The 19,541-nt window shown below is 42.2% G+C and overlaps 6 protein-coding genes across 6 annotated transcripts; 2 read left to right on the forward strand and 4 right to left on the reverse strand.

Moving 5' to 3' along the window:
• Nucleotides 1-231: 231 nt before the first annotated feature.
• Nucleotides 232-1,702, reverse strand: GCK72_004148 (uncharacterized protein; the record flags this gene model as incomplete). The annotated part of the gene is made up of 3 exons (XM_003101702.2): nucleotides 232-352; nucleotides 402-1,583; nucleotides 1,632-1,702. The coding sequence occupies 3 exons, from the start codon at nucleotides 1,700-1,702 to the stop codon at nucleotides 232-234; spliced, it is 1,374 nt and encodes a 457-aa protein (XP_003101750.2).
• A 783-nt stretch (nucleotides 1,703-2,485) lies between these two features.
• GCK72_004149 (uncharacterized protein) lies at nucleotides 2,486-3,498 on the forward strand (the record flags this gene model as incomplete). Its single annotated transcript, XM_053724496.1, has 2 exons — nucleotides 2,486-2,556; nucleotides 2,604-3,498. 2 exons carry the CDS (start codon nucleotides 2,486-2,488, stop codon nucleotides 3,496-3,498), a joined length of 966 nt encoding a protein of 321 aa, XP_053588690.1.
• Nucleotides 3,499-4,107: 609 nt separating this feature from the next.
• On the reverse strand, nucleotides 4,108-5,326 carry GCK72_004150 (uncharacterized protein; the record flags this gene model as incomplete). Its single annotated transcript, XM_053724497.1, has 3 exons — nucleotides 4,108-4,243; nucleotides 4,409-4,978; nucleotides 5,028-5,326. The coding sequence occupies 3 exons, from the start codon at nucleotides 5,324-5,326 to the stop codon at nucleotides 4,108-4,110; spliced, it is 1,005 nt and encodes a 334-aa protein (XP_053588691.1).
• A 3,600-nt stretch (nucleotides 5,327-8,926) lies between these two features.
• Nucleotides 8,927-10,733, forward strand: GCK72_004151 (uncharacterized protein; the record flags this gene model as incomplete). Its single annotated transcript, XM_053724498.1, has 3 exons — nucleotides 8,927-9,092; nucleotides 9,353-9,490; nucleotides 9,544-10,733. 3 exons carry the CDS (start codon nucleotides 8,927-8,929, stop codon nucleotides 10,731-10,733), a joined length of 1,494 nt encoding a protein of 497 aa, XP_053588692.1.
• Nucleotides 10,734-11,317: 584 nt separating this feature from the next.
• GCK72_004152 (uncharacterized protein) lies at nucleotides 11,318-15,571 on the reverse strand (the record flags this gene model as incomplete). The annotated part of the gene is made up of 4 exons (XM_053724499.1): nucleotides 11,318-11,512; nucleotides 12,525-13,307; nucleotides 13,720-14,914; nucleotides 15,453-15,571. The coding sequence occupies 4 exons, from the start codon at nucleotides 15,569-15,571 to the stop codon at nucleotides 11,318-11,320; spliced, it is 2,292 nt and encodes a 763-aa protein (XP_053588693.1).
• A 2,556-nt stretch (nucleotides 15,572-18,127) lies between these two features.
• On the reverse strand, nucleotides 18,128-18,789 carry GCK72_004153 (uncharacterized protein; the record flags this gene model as incomplete). Its single annotated transcript, XM_053724500.1, has 5 exons — nucleotides 18,128-18,253; nucleotides 18,312-18,416; nucleotides 18,466-18,540; nucleotides 18,587-18,679; nucleotides 18,727-18,789. 5 exons carry the CDS (start codon nucleotides 18,787-18,789, stop codon nucleotides 18,128-18,130), a joined length of 462 nt encoding a protein of 153 aa, XP_053588694.1.
• Between the last annotated feature and the right edge of the window lie 752 nt (nucleotides 18,790-19,541).

The raw sequence follows: 19,541 nt of genomic DNA on the forward strand, positions 1-19,541 counted from the left end.
AGCTCACTTCGGAAACACCGACAGACAGGGAAATGAACTTCTTTGTATTGTATTCAGCTGCTGGTGGACTAATCATGAGAAGAAGAAATAGGAAGGATTATCCATTTCATATTTTAGGTTAAAAAGAAATTTCATATATAAAATTAAAAAACAAGCGCATGCATTATAGATATTATAGGTATCAAAATTAATAACAAATTCAGAATAAAAAAAGAAAACACATTGATAGAATCACTGAGACGCCCGTTCGATCGGAAGAACCTCAAACTTCACAACCCATTGATTTAATCCCTGACCCTCCTCAATTGACACCTTCACTTGAGTATTGAATCTTGTCGGAATCGAGATGAATCTGAAAAACAAATTTTTTTTGATTGATACCTCCTAAATCATAAACTTACGCATCACCAGTCTCCGCATCCTTATATTCCTCAGTGATCTTTCCCAAAATAGTGTTTTTGACATGCTCGCTAGTGCCGAAACTGTAGCAGCTACCAACTCTTTTTCCAGATTCAACCCAATTTTTGATGACTACCAAGAAGTCGTCAACAGACCAGCTGTCCTCAATTCGAGATATTTTGTAGAAATTCAAGTTTTGAAGATTCAAGACAACTGGTGGTCGAATTTGGTATGGGAGGTTTTCGAAAACCTGAAGATGTCGTGCTTCCTTCAGAATTGAACATTCGAAATCTGCATCGTTATTGATGATTGCATTCAGCCGCTTGAATGGAGCATCCAACAACGGAACCAATGATTTCTGGAGGATATGGATCTTTGTTACCTGCTGGATCTCCTCAATCTTCAACCGCAATCCCACGGGGAGCCTCATTATCCTATTCCAGCAAAGTTTAAGCAACTGAATATGGACAGGGTGACTCCGATTTCCGAACAAACGAGTGCTAAGGTATTTTACGGACTCATGAAGCTTCTTACTGTATCGAACTCGCTCGATGTGTTCCTGACGCCGCGAAGATACAGTTAATTGGATGAACATCTCGTATGGAAGGGGTACACCATCCCGTCGGGAGTAGAACGGTTGGAGTTTTGCCAACAGATTCTTGATATCCGCGCTTAGCTTGCGGTGAGCCATTCTTCGTGCTCCCTCGAATTCCTGACGGCGCTCGGTGGTGATATTTCCAGTTCCTTTCATAAATACTTTAAGCAGTTTTTGATGCTCGAACGGTTTGTAATCCTTGTTCCTCTCAAGAGCCTTTGGAATTGGTCCAAAGCTCTCCACAAATTGAATTTTTCTCCTCAATTCCTCCAAGTCTTTTTCTAGATCCGGAATCCTTTCATCTTGCTGAAAGAACCTTGGCTCACCAGCTGTTACCGATTCGTCGCGCAAATCCACATCTCCAGGAGCCAACACATTCTTTCCAGAATCATCTTTAAATCCATGTTGATCTAGATCAGTGAGTGCGCAACCAGAATTGTTGACATCTGGGTGCTTCTTATAGATTTCCACCTCATATTTCGTATCGTTGATTTTGAATGTGTTATTTTGAGCCGAAAACGATTGAATCCGAAGTGGAACTACCTTGTCGGTAGGGCGGATCGAGGGTATTCTGGAGAATAGGCGGAATCTGTAAATGTTTTATTTTGGGAGAAAGTTATTGGCTTCTAAATCTTACCTTGTATTCGCATCTATTTGTCCAAGCACACTTTTCAAACTTTCATAGGATAACGGGGGAGAACGGTTCATTGTAGTAGTAGTAGTGATAGAAGAAGGAAGACGTGAGAAGGGGTGTTGGAGGGGGCTCTGTCAATGTAAATATGAGAAAGGAGGCGTAATAGTGGTAAAAGGACGGGAAATAGGTGAAGAGGGAAATGGGGGAGAAAGGAGGACTGGCTAGATATGGGGAGGAGACGTAGAGGAGGAGAAGGGGACAGGTGCATAGCTCTGGGAAACCACAAATTAGGTGTCAGGTGGCAGAAAAAAGACGACTCCTCTCCTTTATTGAGTTGCGCAACGAAAAAAAAACGAAAAAAAAAACAGGTGGCCTATGTTTGCAAGGGTAGGCCTAGCTTTTTGGGACGGTGAGGATTCAAATGTGGTGAGGATGGAAAAGAGTGTCTGTAATTGTGCTCTGTTGGACACTCTTGTCGTGTTATTAGTTCGGCTCATAAGTTTTGAAGGAGGTTACTATTTGAGTTATCAAAACGCTAATATTTACAAAAACCGGCAACTGCACTCCGTCAAATCCAATTGAAGGCAATTGAAGATGCTTTTTGCACACTCACAGTCAAAAAATTTACGTCACTCCTGTTCCGTTACGCAACTCAATAAATGGGAGGAGTCTTATCTCTTTCCCCTGCCATCTGTCTCCTATTTAGTGGTTTCCCAGGGCTATGCACCTGCCTCTTTTCCCCGCCTCCTCTACGTCCCCCCACATCTAGGCCAGTCCTTCATTCTTATTTATTCACAGACAGAGCCATCCTCTCACCCCTCTCACGTCTTCCTTCTTCTACCTCTTCCACTACAACAATGAATCGCCCTCCTCCGTTATCCTATGAGAGTTTAAAAAGTGTTCTCGGACAAATCGATGCGAATACAAGGTAAGATTTAGAAGCCAATAACTTTCCCAAAAAAAAAACATTTTTAGATTCCGCCTATTCTCCAGAATCCCCTCGATCCGCCCTACCGAGAAAGTAGTTCCACTTTGGATTCAAACGTTTTCGGCTCGCAATTACGAATTCAAAATCAACAATACCGAATATCAAGTTGGAATCTATAAAAAGTACCCACCTGGCATGACACCTCCAAAAGTCCAGGAAATCAACAATTATGGTGGGCTACAGACTGATCTAGATCAGCATGGGTTTGTAGATCATTCTGGAAGGAATATGTTGACTCCTGGAGATGTGGATTTGCGGGAATGGTTACCAACTGGTGAACCATATCAACAGCGAGATCTAGAAAAAAGGTTGAAGAAAACGAAAAGAAAAATTGAATTTGTGGAGAGCTTTGGACCAATTTCAGAGGTTCTTGAGGATGATATGGATCATGATGACTTCGAGCTTCGAGAACTGTTTCAAGAATTTCTAGAGGGGACTGTACAGGCCACCACCGAGCGCCCTCCGGTATTCGAGAGAGCACGAAAAATGGCTCATGACAAGCTATGCGGAAAAATCAAGAATATTATGGCAAAACTCCAACCGTTCTACTCCAGACGGGATGGTGCACCAGTTCCATTCGAGAGCTTCATCCAATTAACTGTATCTTCGCAACGTCAGAAACATATCGAGCGAGTTCAATACACTAAGAAGCTTCATGAATCCGCGAAGTACCTTAGCACTCGCTTGTTTGGAAATCGGCGTCACCCAGTCCATATCAAGTTGCTTACTACTATTCCTTGCTTGAATGGGATAATGAGACTTCCCGTGGGATTGCGGTTGAAGATTAAGGAGATTGATCGAGACGCGTATATTCATTTTCTGCAGAGATCATTGGCTCCGTTGTTGGATGCTCCACTGAAGGCACGGAATACAGTCAATTGAGGAGCACCAGGGATTAAATCAATGGGTTGTGAAGTTTGAGGTTCTTCCAATGAAACAGACTTCTCAGTGATTCTTCACCTTTTTTTAAAAAATTTCTTATCTGAATCTTACTTTTTAATTAATTCACAAATGTTTAATACATGTACTTGTTTTTTATTTTATACAAATGAAATTCTTATTCATATATGAAATTGATAATCCTCTTCTCTTACTTCTCTAAATCCTCAATACAAGAAGAAACAGGTGCATACGTGAGGATGCAACCAAGACAGTTTATAATTGCGCTCTATTGGACAATCTGAGACGGAATATTAGTTAGGTTTTATACAACTGCGCTCCGCCAAAATTCGATTTCTAAACAACCTAGGCCACCCATCGAAATCTAGGCCATTCAATAAGTCAAACTCAAAAAACCCAAAAACCCGAGTTATCAAGCTGCGGAAACCCACAGTCTGTCTGTCTGTCTGTGTATATGCGCGTCCGGATGTCTGCAGATGGAAAAAATGCATAAAAATTGGGTGAAAAACTCAAAATTTATTAGGTTTGATCAAACTTTGAAAATATATATAATTGTACACAAAACAACAAAAATATACTTTTGAATATTCTCTAGTCCCAAACAAAAAATCGAACTTTGTTAGTCGTGAGCCTGATCGATGCCCATTTTCCCCCATCATCCTGTTGTATATCGTAATAGTTGGAGCAATCGATTTCTTCGGATAGGTTAGACTCGAGTGTGATCAGTCTGAAAATATGTACATAACAGCTTTATTAGCACGGTACGCATTTAACAACCGCGCTCTACCGAAGCCTTGAGTGCGTAATTGAGAGAGACATTTTTCAACGGCATTTCGGTGGAGCGCAGTTGTAAGAACTGTGCTATGCTAATACTTTAAGAAAAGCGACTCACTTTGAATCGAATCGAAATGTTCTCGGCCTTCTCAATCCATCAAAACGTCTGACGCCGAGTGATCTCAAGAGTCCTCGAATATCGCGTATAGGATCATAAGTTTTCACAATCACTGCACGCAGATTATGGTGTGTCATCTTTTTTCTCCATCCCATAACAAGTGTCATCAAGGTTAATCTTTCAAGTTGAGCATTGTTTAAAATCAAATATTTCCCATTGAATCGTTCTATAATCATCGGGACTGTTATATTGGGTTGATCCACTGACAGCCCCTCGATATTTAATATTTCAGGGGGAATGTCCCACATAAGAAGTGTCGACAAGATTTTCAGATTTTGTAGATTTGGATGAGCGGTCATGAAAGCGTCTAGTTCTCGTCTACCTAACATTTCGTACTGGATGATAGCATCTCTGACGTCATTGATGACAGAGTTGTGAAAGAAATGAGTGTCAAGTTGGACTCTTGGTTTGTTGCGGAACAATATGTTGACATGATTTTGTAAGGATTCAAGTGCGCCATCGGAATCAAAATAATCCAAAGAGTAGGATGTTCTTGTAGAGATGTCATGTCTGAAAGTTAATTTTTTTTGGGTAAATCTGGCGAAACACAAAATTTTACCTGCATTTCAGCGACTTCCCTCCCAAATTTCTCAAAACATGCCGATCCACATCAATATGCTCCGAGACATTTTTCATATGTACCAATAAATGAGGTATCATATCATTATTTCTCACAAATACTTGATATTCATTAGTGCCCAGTACATATGACACTATTTGGGGTGATAATTGGAGTCGTTGGATTCTTAAATTAAAATTTTTCGAGCATAAACTCAGCAGGAATATTTCTTGGTATCGGAGTTGTTTGAACACTTCCAGTTGGATCAGATACGGTAATTTGAGGAATGGGATAGTCATTCTGAAAGAAAATTGAATATTGATTTAGAGTGTGTGGTGTGTGTACGGCTAGGAGCAGGAGGGAAAAGGGAATATCGTTGCGAGACCTACGGATTGCCACGTCATATATATGCACCTTCAATAATAGGCCAATCTAGCGGGAACACACAGGCAGACACTTAAATGCGCACAACTGAGTCTCTCAACTTTGCACACAATTTTTTCGTTTTCGGTAGAGCGCGGTTGTAAGAAGCAGCTGCAAACTATCCGACGATTGAGCTTACGGTTTGTTAGGCCTGTGTTTTGTTAGGCCTGCGGGGAAAATGTGTCCCGAGGCCTGTTTTGGGGGAAGGTGGCAAAATTTGAATTGAAACCAAGTGGCCCTTCTGAGACGTATTATCCAACTGTTCGGTAGAGCGCGATTGCAAACTTCTGTTTGGAGGATCTCGAATTTATTTTCGTTTTCTAGGTCACGATCCCTCCCCCTCCCTTCTCCTCCCCGTGTGCTGAATCATCCAGATTCGCAATTTGATCAGCTCCCAACAGTTTCATTCATCACAATATCTTTATCAAAACATACCGTAAAAACTGTATTATAGGCGCATGCGCTTCTATTTTTCAACCCCCTTGCGAAAGTGCGCCTCCATTACAGGGGCGCCTCTAATAAAGGGTGCGCCTCTATTTTTCAACCTGTCCGTTGGCTATTTTTCGAGCCCTCAAGTCATCAATTTTCAACCAAACCAAGATTTTCTCGGGCAAAATTACACGAAAACCCAAAAATATTCAGTACTTTGAACGAAAAATGTGGTTTTTCTTTGTTTTTTCACGAACTTTGTAAAATAATGATTGAAAACCGGAAAAATATTTCAAACTTATTTTGGGTGCGCCTCTATTAGAGGGGCGCCTCTAATAAAGGGGTGCTTCTATTACAGTTTTTACGGTAATTGTTCATCATGTGTAATATATTTAATTGAATTCCTTGTTCCCCTTCCACATCGCCCCGCCGTTTCTCCGCAAAGGTCAATTTATCATTTCCCTATCTGTTTTCTTGAAAGACACTGATAAGAACCCCCCCCCCCTTCTCTCTCTTCTCGATCGCCACTTTTTCTCTTTCTCTAAAACTCCGCGATCGCTCTGCGATCTCTCTCCCCTCTCTTTCAATTCCCTTGCTAACACTAAAATGTCATTCATTTTCACATTTTTTTCCTTCCCCCTATACGATTTCTACCTTTCTTATTATTTTCCAAACTATGGACTGCAAGATATGCTTCCATAGGTATGATGCAAATGTGAAGAAGCTGACCCCGAGGATTTTGACCAATTGTGGGCATACAATGTGTGAGGATTGTATTGGACGGCAAGTGGCAAATGGAGAAATTATGTGTCCGTTTGATAGGAAGGTCACTTTTGTTGGAGGTTAGTTTTTGGTTTAGAGCGGTAGAGCGCATTAGCTGTTGAGTAATAAAGCACGATGGCTATGGTACACTATACTGCAAAGCGATAGGGATCTTTTACTGTGGAACAATGAGGCGCATTTGCTGAAAAGTAGCTGAGCACGTAGGAACTGTAGATAACATCAGCTGTAGGAGGTTAGTTATGACTTTTGTAGGAGGTTAGATAAGGGGTCATCTGCTGTAAAGCGGTGGAGCGCACTTGCTGTAGAGCGGCGGAGCACATTTACTGTAGAACGGAGAGCGTGTTCTCTGTAAAGCGATAAAGCGTAATTTCTGTATAGCGCGTTTGCTGTGGAACTGTGGAGCGCGTTTTCTGTAGAGCAGAAGAGCACACTCGGTTTAGAACGGTAAAACGCGTTTACTATAGAGCGATGTAGCGCATTTGCTCTAGACTTATGGGGCTCGATAACTATACTACGGTAGAGCTCATTTGCACCTACAATCCAACAGTTCTGGATCAGTAGAGCGCCTTTACACCGACACAACGTATCTCTTTTCCAGGTAATGTCGAAAAACTCCCCAAAAACTTTGCTATTCTGGAAATTCTGGAAGAATTGAAAACTCAGCGGGATTCTGTGCCGGTGTTACCTGTTAGTGAGCCTGTGGTCCAAGAAGTTGTCCGTCAAGAAGTCGGAAGTAAGTGTGACTTGAAAGATCAAAAATATATCTTCATTTTTGTAGTTTACCACTTCTTTGTACATCATTACTCTTATTTTGCCCAATTGCTTTTTCAGGATATTACGGGAGCATTGTGGATTCTGACCTTGAGGATTCTGAAGCTAACGGAACTTCTGAAAACGGGTACACTGATAACAATGACGATGATGACTGGACCGCCCGGTATGAAGAAGATGAAGAAGAAGATCATGCAGCTGATTCTGATGAGAATGAGCTATCTGATGAGTACAATGATAACAATGACGATGATGGCTCGGTCAACAATTTCGGAGAAGATGAGCAAGGAGAATTTAACGGAGAAGATCCATGGGAAAATGATTATGATTATGATTATGATGGGTACCCTAATGAAGATGAAGACGACGGGGATTCAGATTCAGAAAACGATAATCAAAATTTGGAAGATGATAACGACGCAGAGAACGTGGATGATGATCAGAATTGGCCGGATTATAATCCTGAAGATTATGAAGGGGATTCAGAAGAAGGGTATCCAGATGACGCACATGATTCAGAAAGCTCAACGGATAATGTGGAAGAAGAGGACAATGTCCGTCAGAATCCAGAAGGCTGGCCAGATGACGTGGACCAGTACGAGGATAATCAGTCGGATTCGGTGGACAGTTATAATCCTTACAATCAATACTATCACAACAGTGATAATGACAATTATCAAGATGATCGAGACTTTTTGTACAATGATAATGACGATTATGGTGATGAGGATGAGGATTACTATAATGAGTCACAATGAGACCTGGTAAGAAAAATGATTTGTTTTGAAACGGAATTCAATCGACTTTTTTTGCAGAAGGACTGGCGAAAAGCAATGGACGATTTTAATTATTTGTTTGGTTTTTGAACGTTTTGAAACGTTCTTTTCTTTTTTCTAGTAAAGAAGTCGTATTCTGAAAAACACCTGACAAATTACCGAATTCGCTTTTACGAATTTAGGACAGTTTTTTCACTTGAAGAACAGAAAATACTTAAAATCCCCCAAAAAACCGGTAAAACATCCCAAAACACACTCGCCGTTCGAAAACTGTCTCGCCCGCGAGGAATGCACAAAATCTACATTAAAATCCGATAGAAATGTGAAATTTACGAAAAATAGTTTGAAAACCTTTAAAAAAAATTATATGTCCCCAAAAATCCACTATATCCACGAAGAGAACACATCTGATTATCAGTGGAGCGCAGTTGCAATCTACTTATAATTTATGATTGATCAATTTTTTTTTGAAAACTTGAAAAAAAATCGCTTTAGAAGTTTTTTATTTTAAAACTTTAGGAGGGAAAATCTATTTTCTGATTTTTTGAAACATTTCGAAACCATCACTCTTATCACCTCTCTTTTGCTCAGACCTAAAAATTGTTTTCTCTAAAACTCTCGTTGCACGCTCTATCTCTCATTTCAATTGCTAGCCATAAATTCATTCATTACCACTGTCTTCTTCTCTCTATACGATTTCTACCCTTTTTTCAAATTATGGACTGCAAGATATGCTTCCATAGATATAGCTCAATTATGAAGAAGCTGACCCCGAGAATTTTGACAAATTGTGGGCATACAATGTGTGAGGATTGTGTTGGACGGCAAATGGCGGATGGAAAAATTATGTGTCCGTTCGATAGGAAGGTTACAACTGTTAGAGGTTAGTTTAGGGCGCAATTTGGTTTAGAGCGGTAGAGCACAATTGCTGTACAGCGGTGTTTACTGCAGAGCCGTTGAGCACGTTTGCCCCCTGTGCACGCTGGAATTCACAATACGACAGCTTTGGTACACTACAGCGTTATTAAAACGCATTCACTGTAGAGAGGTAGGGCGCACTTGCTCTAAAGTAGTTGTGCACGTACACATATTTTAGATCAGTAGAGCGCATTTCCACTTCCCCCGATCATAACTATTTTCTAGGTGATGTCGAACAGCTAGCCAAAAACTTTGCCGTTCTGGAGATTATGGAAGAATTGAAAAAGTTCTTAATTGTGGAGTCAGATGAGGAATCTGCTGTGGTACAGAAAGCAGTTGCTGGCGATCAATTGGATTCTGATGGTAAGTTCTACATATCTGAAAAGGTTTTCGCGTACTTTGATTTTTTTTTCAAGATTCAGAAGACCAACCAGCCAATGTGGAGGAAGATGCAGATAATGTAGATCAGCAATCTGAAGGTCATTCAGATGACATGGAGGAGGATTATCAAGAAGACGATTTAGAAGATTACTATGATGGTCTCTATGATGACTATGCGTACGCTGATCCAGAAGATGAATATTCTGATGGTCAAGACTCGAACCCTACAGTGTTCGAATCTTCAGATGATGGAGATCAGCAATCTGAAGGTCATCCAGATGACGTGGATGATGTTACCCCTCAACGCCGTAATCTTCAGAATAGTAATCTATCGTATAGCGGTCGTTGGACTAATTACCCGTATCGTAATAGCCAACAATATCCTCTCAGACCACAGAATAACCCACATGTTAACTACAGTAATCCTCCACTAGTCAACAACAGTCTGCCTCCGCCAATCAACTACAGTAATCCACCACCGGTATTCTATGCTGGCGCACCAATTCACTACGGCCTCCCCCCACCAGGTAGTTACAGTAATCCCCTGCAAATTATATATTGTCTTGTTCCACCGAATGGCAACAGTAATCTCATGGGACTCGTTGATAGTCAGCCATCACAAAACAACTACAGTAATCCCCCACAAGTGTTCTATGCTCCAGCCCCACAAATGAACTACAGTAACCCATTACAAGTTAGTAGTAGTCAGCAACCAGGAGGTAACTACATCAATTCCCCTCTCAGTAATCCCTCACAGGTTAACTACAGTAATCGGCCACTAGCTAATCGCAGGAATCCTTCACAAGTTGTCAGTCACCCGCTGAGTAGCTACAGTAACCCATCACAAGTTAACGATAGTCAGCGCCCACAAAACAACTACAGTAATCCACCACCGTTATTCTATGTTGGCGCACCAATTCACTACAGTAATCCCCCGCAAATCAACAATCGTCAGGCACCGCAAGGAAGCTACAGGAACCCATCACAAGTTAACAATAGTCAGCAACCACTACTTAACTACAGTATCCCCTCACAAATGAACTACAATAATCCCCCACAAATGAACTACAGTAATCCCCCACAAATCAACAATAATCGCCCACTAGTTAACCGCAGTAATCCCTCGCAAGTTAACCGCAATAATCATCCACTAGTTAACCGCAGTAATCCCTCGCAAGTTAACCGCAATAATTACACACAAGTTGACTACAGTTATCCCCCATAGGCTAAATTTTTGGTACCCTACCCTTCCCTCTATCTCATTTTTTTCTATATTTTTTTGCCCCTTAAAACTTTCAATAAAACATTATGATATTCACAGCTGCCTTAGCTCCTATTCAAACAAAAAACACCCATATTGTCCACCAAGAGTACACAAATGCTACAGTAAGAACAGATAGAAATTTAATATTTGCGAAAAAGTCCCAAAATTGGTTCAAAATACAGCTAAACGTCTCCAAAAATCGCGTTGTCCACGAGGAGTACACGCCACGTGGCTATTTTCTGTTCTTTTATACTCTCAAAAATCAATCTTATACTTTCTTTTTTATACTCTCAAAGTATCAGTGGAGCGCAGTTGCAACCTATCTAGTTACTGATTTTGCTTAAAACTCAATAAATTGGTTCTCAAAATTTTATTTTTACTTCAAAAGTTAGGCGGTGGGAAAAAAACGAGAAAAATGAACCAAAAAAATTTACAAAAAAGCAAAAAGAAGACTGTTACACAAAAAATAAATTAGAGAGAAAGAAAGAAAACAATCCGTTGGGAGGTGTACTGTAGCCAAATGGAGGGTACTGTAGCCAGCCAGCTTAGGCGACGTACTCGTACAAGTCGCGTTGTTGCTCGGAACGCTTCAAGTAGTCCTTCTCGATGAGCGATCCAACGGTCCGCTTGATCATTTCAATCTTTGGCTTGAAACGTCCCGACAATTGAGAGATCACTTCGGTCACCAGATTCGTGTGAGTCAGCGACTTGCGGGCTTTCATGATGCGCACGATGGAGGCCTGAAAAAGTAGGGGAATTGAAATTTTGCAAAATTAAAAGTCATGTGGTTAGAAAGCTTAAAATGTAGGGATTCTGAATCTGTTTTTAAATTTTTTGAAAAGTTGAAAATGAACCGAGTTACATAATCTCAAAGTTTTGGTGATTTTCGGCAAATCTTCAAAAAAAAAACCATCAAACTCAAAGCTGCATATCTCGGCTCATTTTGACGCTACAAAAATTTCAAAAACAGTTTCAGAATCCTTACGTATTCAGTTTTTAACCGTAGCAAATATAATTGAATTCAACATAACTGAAAAGCTGACGACGTGAGGATTCTGAATCCATTTGCAAAACTTTTCTAGGGTCTATGTGACGCGAGTTACAAAATGTCTTGTATTTCGGCTCATTTTGACGCTAGAAAATTTCTGAAAATAGATTTAGAATTCTGAAATCTTCAGCTTTCTAAGTACATTTAGTAAAAACAAATTTGGTATGACTCAGAAACTGAAGACGTGAGAATTCTGAATCCGTTTTGAAAACGTTTCTAGCATCAATATGACGTGAGTTACAACAGATCTTGTAAACCGGTTATTTTTCCACTTTTTCAAAAAATTAAAACGGATTCAGAATCCTCACATTTTCAGCTTTTGAGAAATACCAGATTTGAATAAATTTGATATAAATAAAAAGCTGAGGACATGAGGATTCAGAACCTATTTTCAAAACTGTTCTAGCGTCAATATGACGAGAGTTACAAGATACCTCGTATCTCGAATCATTTTGAAGCTAGCAACATTTTCAAACCAGATTCAGAATCCACACATTTTCAGGTTTTGAGAAGTACCAGATTTGAAGTAATTTGATATAACTAAAAAACAAAGGGCGTGAGGATTCTGAATCCGTTTTCAAAACGTTTCTAGCATCAATATGACGTGAGTTACAACAGATCTTGTAAATCGGTTATTTTTCCACTTTTTCAAAAAATTGAAATGAATTCAAAACTCTTTCACTCTCTAAAGTCCATAAACTCACCGCAATCATATTCTTTCTATCCTCATCCAGACCCTTCTGCACATTATCCGTTTCCTTCACCGGCTCCGCCTTCATCGTCATTTTCGACAAGTCGACGCGCACCTTCTTATTCGTATAGCCATCATTCAGAGTGATCGTCGCATTGAGTGGCACCTCGTCTCCTTCCAACGCCTTATCCGACTTGAGCACCTGATTCTTGACGAGCGATCCGACGACGGCCTTCGTCGACTTTCCATCCATACCAGTCGCCTCCATAATGTTTTCAGCTGTGAACGTCGTCTGCTCGTTGAACAACAAAAGCGTACACATTTGTGGTGTTGTCACTCCGAACACGTACTTCTTTCCCTTGAAAGCAGTCGTCGTCACCTCGCCACGGCACTGCGAGTAGAGCCAATTGAGACGGCGTCCGGTGTACTTGGTCTGGTAGTGTGCGGCAAAGTTCTCAATCGTCACCACCAACTGTTGTGGAAGCTTCAATCCCGACGTCGGGAAGTTCGGCCATGAGCCCGAGCTCAGCACCATCGCTTGGAACTCGGCACACTTCTTGTCGTCAGCCGACTTCTCCTTGAATGCCGACGTCAAATCCCTCGAGACTTGAATGTCTTGGAACATTTTTGTGAGACGTGTCGTGAACTCGTATCCGCATGTGTCGGTGAGCTTTTGGATGAACGTCGACTCGGCTTCGTCAGAGGCGGAAAGCTCGCCGATCAGTCGTTTGCAGAACATTTTTGTGTAGAATTTGAGGAAGACGTCCTTGTCCTCGAGATATTTGAAGATGGTTACCTGGAAGAAATGGGGAGGGTTAATAGGAGCGGTTGCAACATTTTCAGTGGGGCGCATTTACAAAATTCTCAAAAACACCGCTTTCAGAGCTTCTCGATTCGCAATAAAGCCAAATTCTTAGTAGAGCGCATTTACTAGATTCTCGGTAGGTCGCAAATTCAGGTTTTCAATGGAGCGCATTTTCATTCTCTCGAATTTCAGTTTAGCTAGGATTTACAGTAGAGCGCACTTGCATTCTCCCAAAACCAAGACAACGGATGGTAGAATTTCACTAGAGCGCACTTACAACATTCTCAGAACGCATTTTTACAATAACGCGCGGATTCTCTCGCACTCGTTCTCGGTAGAGCGCACTTCCAGCATTCTCAATAGAGCGCATTTCCCCTTTACCCCAAATCCCAACCCAACTCACCACTTTCTTCTGAATATCATCCATCTCATTCTCATCCGGCATCTTCGCACTCTTCCTGAACAACTGATCACAATATCTGGACAACAGCTCCGACGACTTCAACGGTTGCAACTGTGGTGGCGCGCGCAACGTCACCGCGTTCTTATTAACAAACTCGATCGCCGCACTATCCAACGACTTCATGAATCCGGGCTCTTTGCTAAACGAGCGATCGACCAGTCCTTGATATCTCTCGTGCACTTCCAACAGGGTGCTCATATAGAGCTTCGGGTCGTTGAACGCCTCAGTAGCCACACGTTCCAACGCCTCCAATCCCTCTTTTTGGACGTGCTCTTTGAGCGCTTTACGGAGAGCTGGCAACCCATTCTCGACACGAAGACACATTCTGTACATTCTCGCGAGGTGATCGTCCATCTTATCCATAAGAAGTCTTCCGAAATGCGCTTGAATAAATTCCAGCTGCTTCGTGATCATCACATCGTTGCAACACCCGGATAGTGGTGTCCCCGTCGACGAGTGGAGGCAGAGTGTCACTCGATTATCCTCCTGTTGGATTCTCGTCTCCACCTTGATCAGGTAATCCGTGCAAGACCCATTCTCCATGTGGAACACGCTGACCTCATTGGTATAGAAGTCGCGTGTCGCCTCGATGAACTTCTTCTCAAACGAGTTCTTGTAGATATCGAGTCTCTTCGCATCCTCCTCCTTCGCGGATACCGTATCATCCATGCCAAGCTCCACCAGATTCTCCACGACCGCCGAGATGAACCGCTTATTGATTGTGTGACCGGTACGCTCCAACCGAATCAGCTCCAACATCGCCGGAATAATCTTGTGCTCGAGTGTATCGAACATATCACGCTTCCAGAGCACCATACTCAGCATATAAACCATATATCTCTCCTTGCGACCCTCATCAATCTCACGACGAATCCAGTGACGATTCAAGTACGAGAATACGCCGTCCAAGACTTTCGCCGAGAATCGATAGCTGTCCCATTCTTTGGTGTAAAAGTCGAGAAGCGCCTCGCCGTCCAAGTTTTCACAACGTTTGCAGAGTGCCGTCGTGTAGGCGGTCACGTAGTTCTCCACATGCGAGTAAAGGTCACTCCCGATGAAGTTGTTGTTTAGTTGGGCGTCCGCGGTGGCTGGCACGTGGGCGGCGGTGAGGTTGGTACAGTAGTTGTAGACGGTTCTGAAATAAGGGGAGATTCTGGATGTAGTTAGAAATTGATAGTGGCCTAGGATCCTAAATGGTAACCTAGGAAATGAAAGAGATAGCTGAGAAAAGTGGCCTGGGATCCTGAAAGATGGACTAGGTTCCGAAATGGTAATTTAGAAAACGAAAAAGGTGGCCTAGTTTTCTAAAGAGTGGCTTAAGATACTAAAAGGTAACCTAGGATCCCAAAAAGAAGCTTAAAATCAAAAAATTGGTTCAGCCATGTCATTTACGGTCTAGCTACTCTCTACATGGCCTAACTTCCCTGTACGTGGCCTAGTTTTTCTGTACGTAGCCTAGCTGTTGACTATGTGACCTAGCTCGCCCATACATAACCTAAGTTCCCTCATCCATGACCTAGCTTTGCAATACGTGGCCTAGTTTTTCTATAAATGGCCTAGCTTCCCAAAACATAACCTAACTTCCCCATACATGGCCCAACTTATGACCAAAGTTACCAATGCGTGACCTAGCTTCCCTTCAATAACCTCCTAAATCAAAATGAATAACTCACGAGTACAGTCCCATGTAGTACTTGGCGGACATGTTCTCACGTCGAAAGATGATGTCGAGTCCAGGACAAAGTTTCGCCCAAACTAGCTCCAAATCCACTTCCGGCATATCGGCGTCCATTATTCTCGCTTTGAATCGAGAGTCGGTTGCGTTGAGGGTACCTGGAATAAGCGATGATTGGGTAAGGGGGATTGAGGAGATGAGAGGAGAGAAGAGAAATAGAAGACGAGAGAGGAAATGAGGAGAGGAGTGGTCGGTAGGGCCGATGAGGGGAAGACTGAATGAAAATGGAGGGGAAAGGTGAACGTTGTGTGTGTACGCAGCAGAGGAGTCGCGCGCGGACAGATGGCGTGAGTGCGCCGGAGCGCGCACCACATACGAGGTCCTGGGAAGCCCAGGAGGCGAAATGACCAAAAAATGAGGAGTGTGGATGGAAAGAATGAGGAGGAATCAATAGTTCGCGCGCCGCGGGTTCTGGGAAAGTTTTTGTAGTTTGACCTACCGTACTCAAAAACAATTTTTGAATTTTGAAGAAAAAAAATGGAGGGAAGTATGTCTAGGAAATGAGCTCTGGTGACGATTTGGGGAATTCGCTTGAGCAATACTGTAGAAATGAGGAAAGGGAGTACGGTAGGAAAGAGAAAAGAGAGTACTGTAAGAATGGAAATTGAGAGTACTGTAAAACTGGGGGAGGGGTACTGTAGAAATGGGGAAGGAGTTCTACGGTAGATATCGGGTTACTGTAAGGACTTGGAGACTGTAAAAACCGGGTGACTGTAGTGACTGGGTTACTGTGGAATCCTAAACCGCTCTACTGATAATCAGCTCACTATTAGTTGGTGAAGGGTTTATAAGGGTTCCATTGAATAAGGAGGCCCTAAGGGAAGCGTAATAAGAAAGAAGGGAGAATGTAGGGACTGAACGGTATTGAGTGTGTGAAAGTGGAAATGAGATGTCCTCTCTCTCCGAGAGGGAGTTTTGGGAAAAACTATCTGCACGTTGGACAGATGCTGAGGGGCGTTATGGACAGAGTGCACTGTGCTTAATGGGGAGGAGGTGTAGGAGGAGAGGGCCAGCGGCCATGGGAAAAAGAGGAATGTGGGGGAGGTTAGGGTACTGTAGAAATAGAGTGAATAACTATTTTAGGATTAGTAGAAACTAAACTACAGTAGGATTCGTGGAAAGTGATCAACTGTTGAATCCACAAAAACTAGGCTACTGTAGGATCCGTGAAATCTGGGCTAATGCAAGAACTGGCATACTGTAAGACTCCTATGAACACCTGACTACTGTGGAACCTGTGAAAACTGAGCTACAGTAGGATTGGTAGAAACTAACTGCGATAGAACTTTTGTTGAAAACGCACTCTACTGATAACCGTTATTCTGATATGATTGTTGCGCAAAAGTTTGATTTCAAGCATTCAATCTTTAAAGTCAAGGAAGGCTAAAAGTGTATCATGTGTTCTTGAGAGCTATCTACTAATAGTGGTCAGAATTCCTTCAAACTTTTTTGAAGGCTCTAGAGCGTTGGACACTGTCACTGACTAGTAAGGGAAGATAGGTGGATTTGACCTAAAAGAATAAGAAGAGTCTGGGTAAATACACTCACATACACACAGTGTTTTAGAACAAAGTAGATCTTATCTACTACAATTCTCTAATCCTCTCGTACGGCCTTGTGGAGAACAATAGAATAGGGACGCTAATAAAAGAGCAGATGGTTTTGGACAGTGATGACGTGGAAAGAAGGGAGGTGTAGGTGGAGAAGAGGGAGAGCAAATAGAAGGTAAAGAATGATGGATGAGATGGACAGTGATGACGTGGGAGAAGGGAGAGGAAATAGAAGATAATTAGGAGTGAGGGAAGGTAAAGTAGAAATTGGAATAAGAGTACTGTAGAAACAGAAGGGAGGGGGTACTGTAGGAAACGGGAACGGGCAGTAGCATACTTGTCAACCGTGCCGAAACGGGCCGACACGGCCGGCTCGTAACTTGCGTCAAAATGAATATTATGAGCTGAAAAATATACCAAAATGTAGATCTCGACGAGTTCTATGCCCGTGATTGACAACGGGCCGGATGGCTATTCGTTAATGTGCCGCGGGCCGGCAAAAAGTGCCGAAAAACGCGAAAATGACTAAAAAAGCCATTCTAGCCCGGCCCGCGGCACATTAACGAATAGTCATTCGGCCCGTAGTAGGTCACGGACATAGAACTCGTCGAGATCTACGTTTTGGTATATTTTTCATCCCATAATATTGAGTTTGACGCGAGTTACGCGCCGGCCCGTGTCGGCCCGTTTCGGCCCGGTTGACAAGTATGGGCAGTAGGGCTGAGGGTACTGTAGGAATAGGGAGAGACTACTGTAGGCGTTGGAAAAGAGTACGGTAGAAACGGAGTACTGTAGGTTCAGGTGAACGTACTGTAGGATAGAAATGGGGAGTACTTAAGAAATAGGAAAGGACTACTTGGGATACGGTCACAGGAGAATATGAAGGTCCGTAGGAATACCCCCAGGAGATTACCATAATCAAGTTCAAATTATCAGTAGAGCGCACTTGCTTTCTCCCGAAACACAATTTCTCAATGGAGCGCATTTCCATTCTCAGCTAGCCTCAAAATCAAAGCACACGGTTTATTAAGAAAAGTTTCAAAACAGAGTCAAAATCAAAAATTTAACAATATTTCTTGTTTCTGCTGGCAAACGGTTTTCTGTTGTCCACGTTGACAACTTTTGCTTCCTTTTTCTTCTCATCCTCCACAACACTCTCAAAAACTCGCTTGCGATGGTTGTAAGCAATCTGAAAGTACATATATCATATTAGAAATCTCAAATTTCAGAAATTTCTCTAAACTTACAGTGTCCGCAATCAGCTTCGCTTTTTCTCTCAGGTTGAGCTCATCCAATCTCTTCTTTTCCATCCTCATCGCTTCGAGGAGAGCCAGCTGGGATGTCAGAATCTTCTAAAATTAATTAATTGCTACTAATTAATTGTTACGTTGACCAACTTACCATCTTCTCTTGATACTCCTTATTTCCTCTTAAAACTTCCTGAAGTCGACCGAGCTGGTCGATTGGCACGTATAGCTGAAAAAATAATTTCAGAATTAGATTATCCATGGAGTACTCATACCGTGTTCTCCGGCATCCCTGGAATCTTGACAGGAGCTCCACGTCCTAGCTTCCCATTGATGTACTGCTTCACAGCGTCCTCCCGCATCAGTACCTTAAAAATAATGAAAATTTTTTGAAAAAAAAACGTACAAAGCTTACAGGTGCTGGTGGCTTCCTGGTAGCGGTATGACGGGGGATGCGGTTTCCAGAAGACTGACTCATCTTTGAAAGTTTTCTGAAAAAAGATAAAGATTAACTTTATAACATGAAAGATGTAACAGTGGCATTAATACGTATATCAGCTTAGTTTTATCAGTCATGAGGCGGAGTGTCAAGAGGAGACCGAGCGGGTTATTAAGTACTTACACTTACTAGGGAAGGCTTCCAGATGACCGTGGAGTTACGGGACGTGATCTATATCATTGGAAAGCTGAGAAAACGCTGATTCCAAATATATATTCAGTTTTTGCCCTCGAGGTCTGGTATTCGAGAAAAACGAGGTCAAAGTTTGGACCCCTGACAAGTCATAAGGTTGCCTTTTTCTCAGCTTTCCAATGATATAGGTCACGACCCATAACTCCACGGTCACCTGGAGGCCTTCCCAAGTTAGACGGGCTCAAAGGGAGTATAAGCAGGAGAAGGGTAACAATTGGATAAGATCTAGTAGATAAATCACACCTAGAGCTCTATTTTTTTAATTGAGAACTTTTTTTTACCCCGGGGGACCACAAGAAGTCGTCAACTACGAAAATGGAAAATCATCGCTTAAAAATCCCTAGTGACTTTGAAGGTGCTGACCTAGAAATCCTCGCCAACCAACTTTTTTGTTTCCCCTTATTTGGTCCTGCCAAGTTTTCGTTAGGTGAACATACAAAACAGTAAAGAAAAAGCAAATGCTTCTTATTTATATCTGGTACCCATCTAGGCCAGTAAGTCTACCCCTTACTCTGTGGAGGGACAAGCGACTTACTGCT

The sequence above is a fragment of the Caenorhabditis remanei genome, chromosome II (genome assembly GCF_010183535.1).
Source record: "Caenorhabditis remanei strain PX506 chromosome II, whole genome shotgun sequence".
Classification (NCBI taxonomy): domain Eukaryota; kingdom Metazoa; phylum Nematoda; class Chromadorea; order Rhabditida; family Rhabditidae; genus Caenorhabditis; species Caenorhabditis remanei.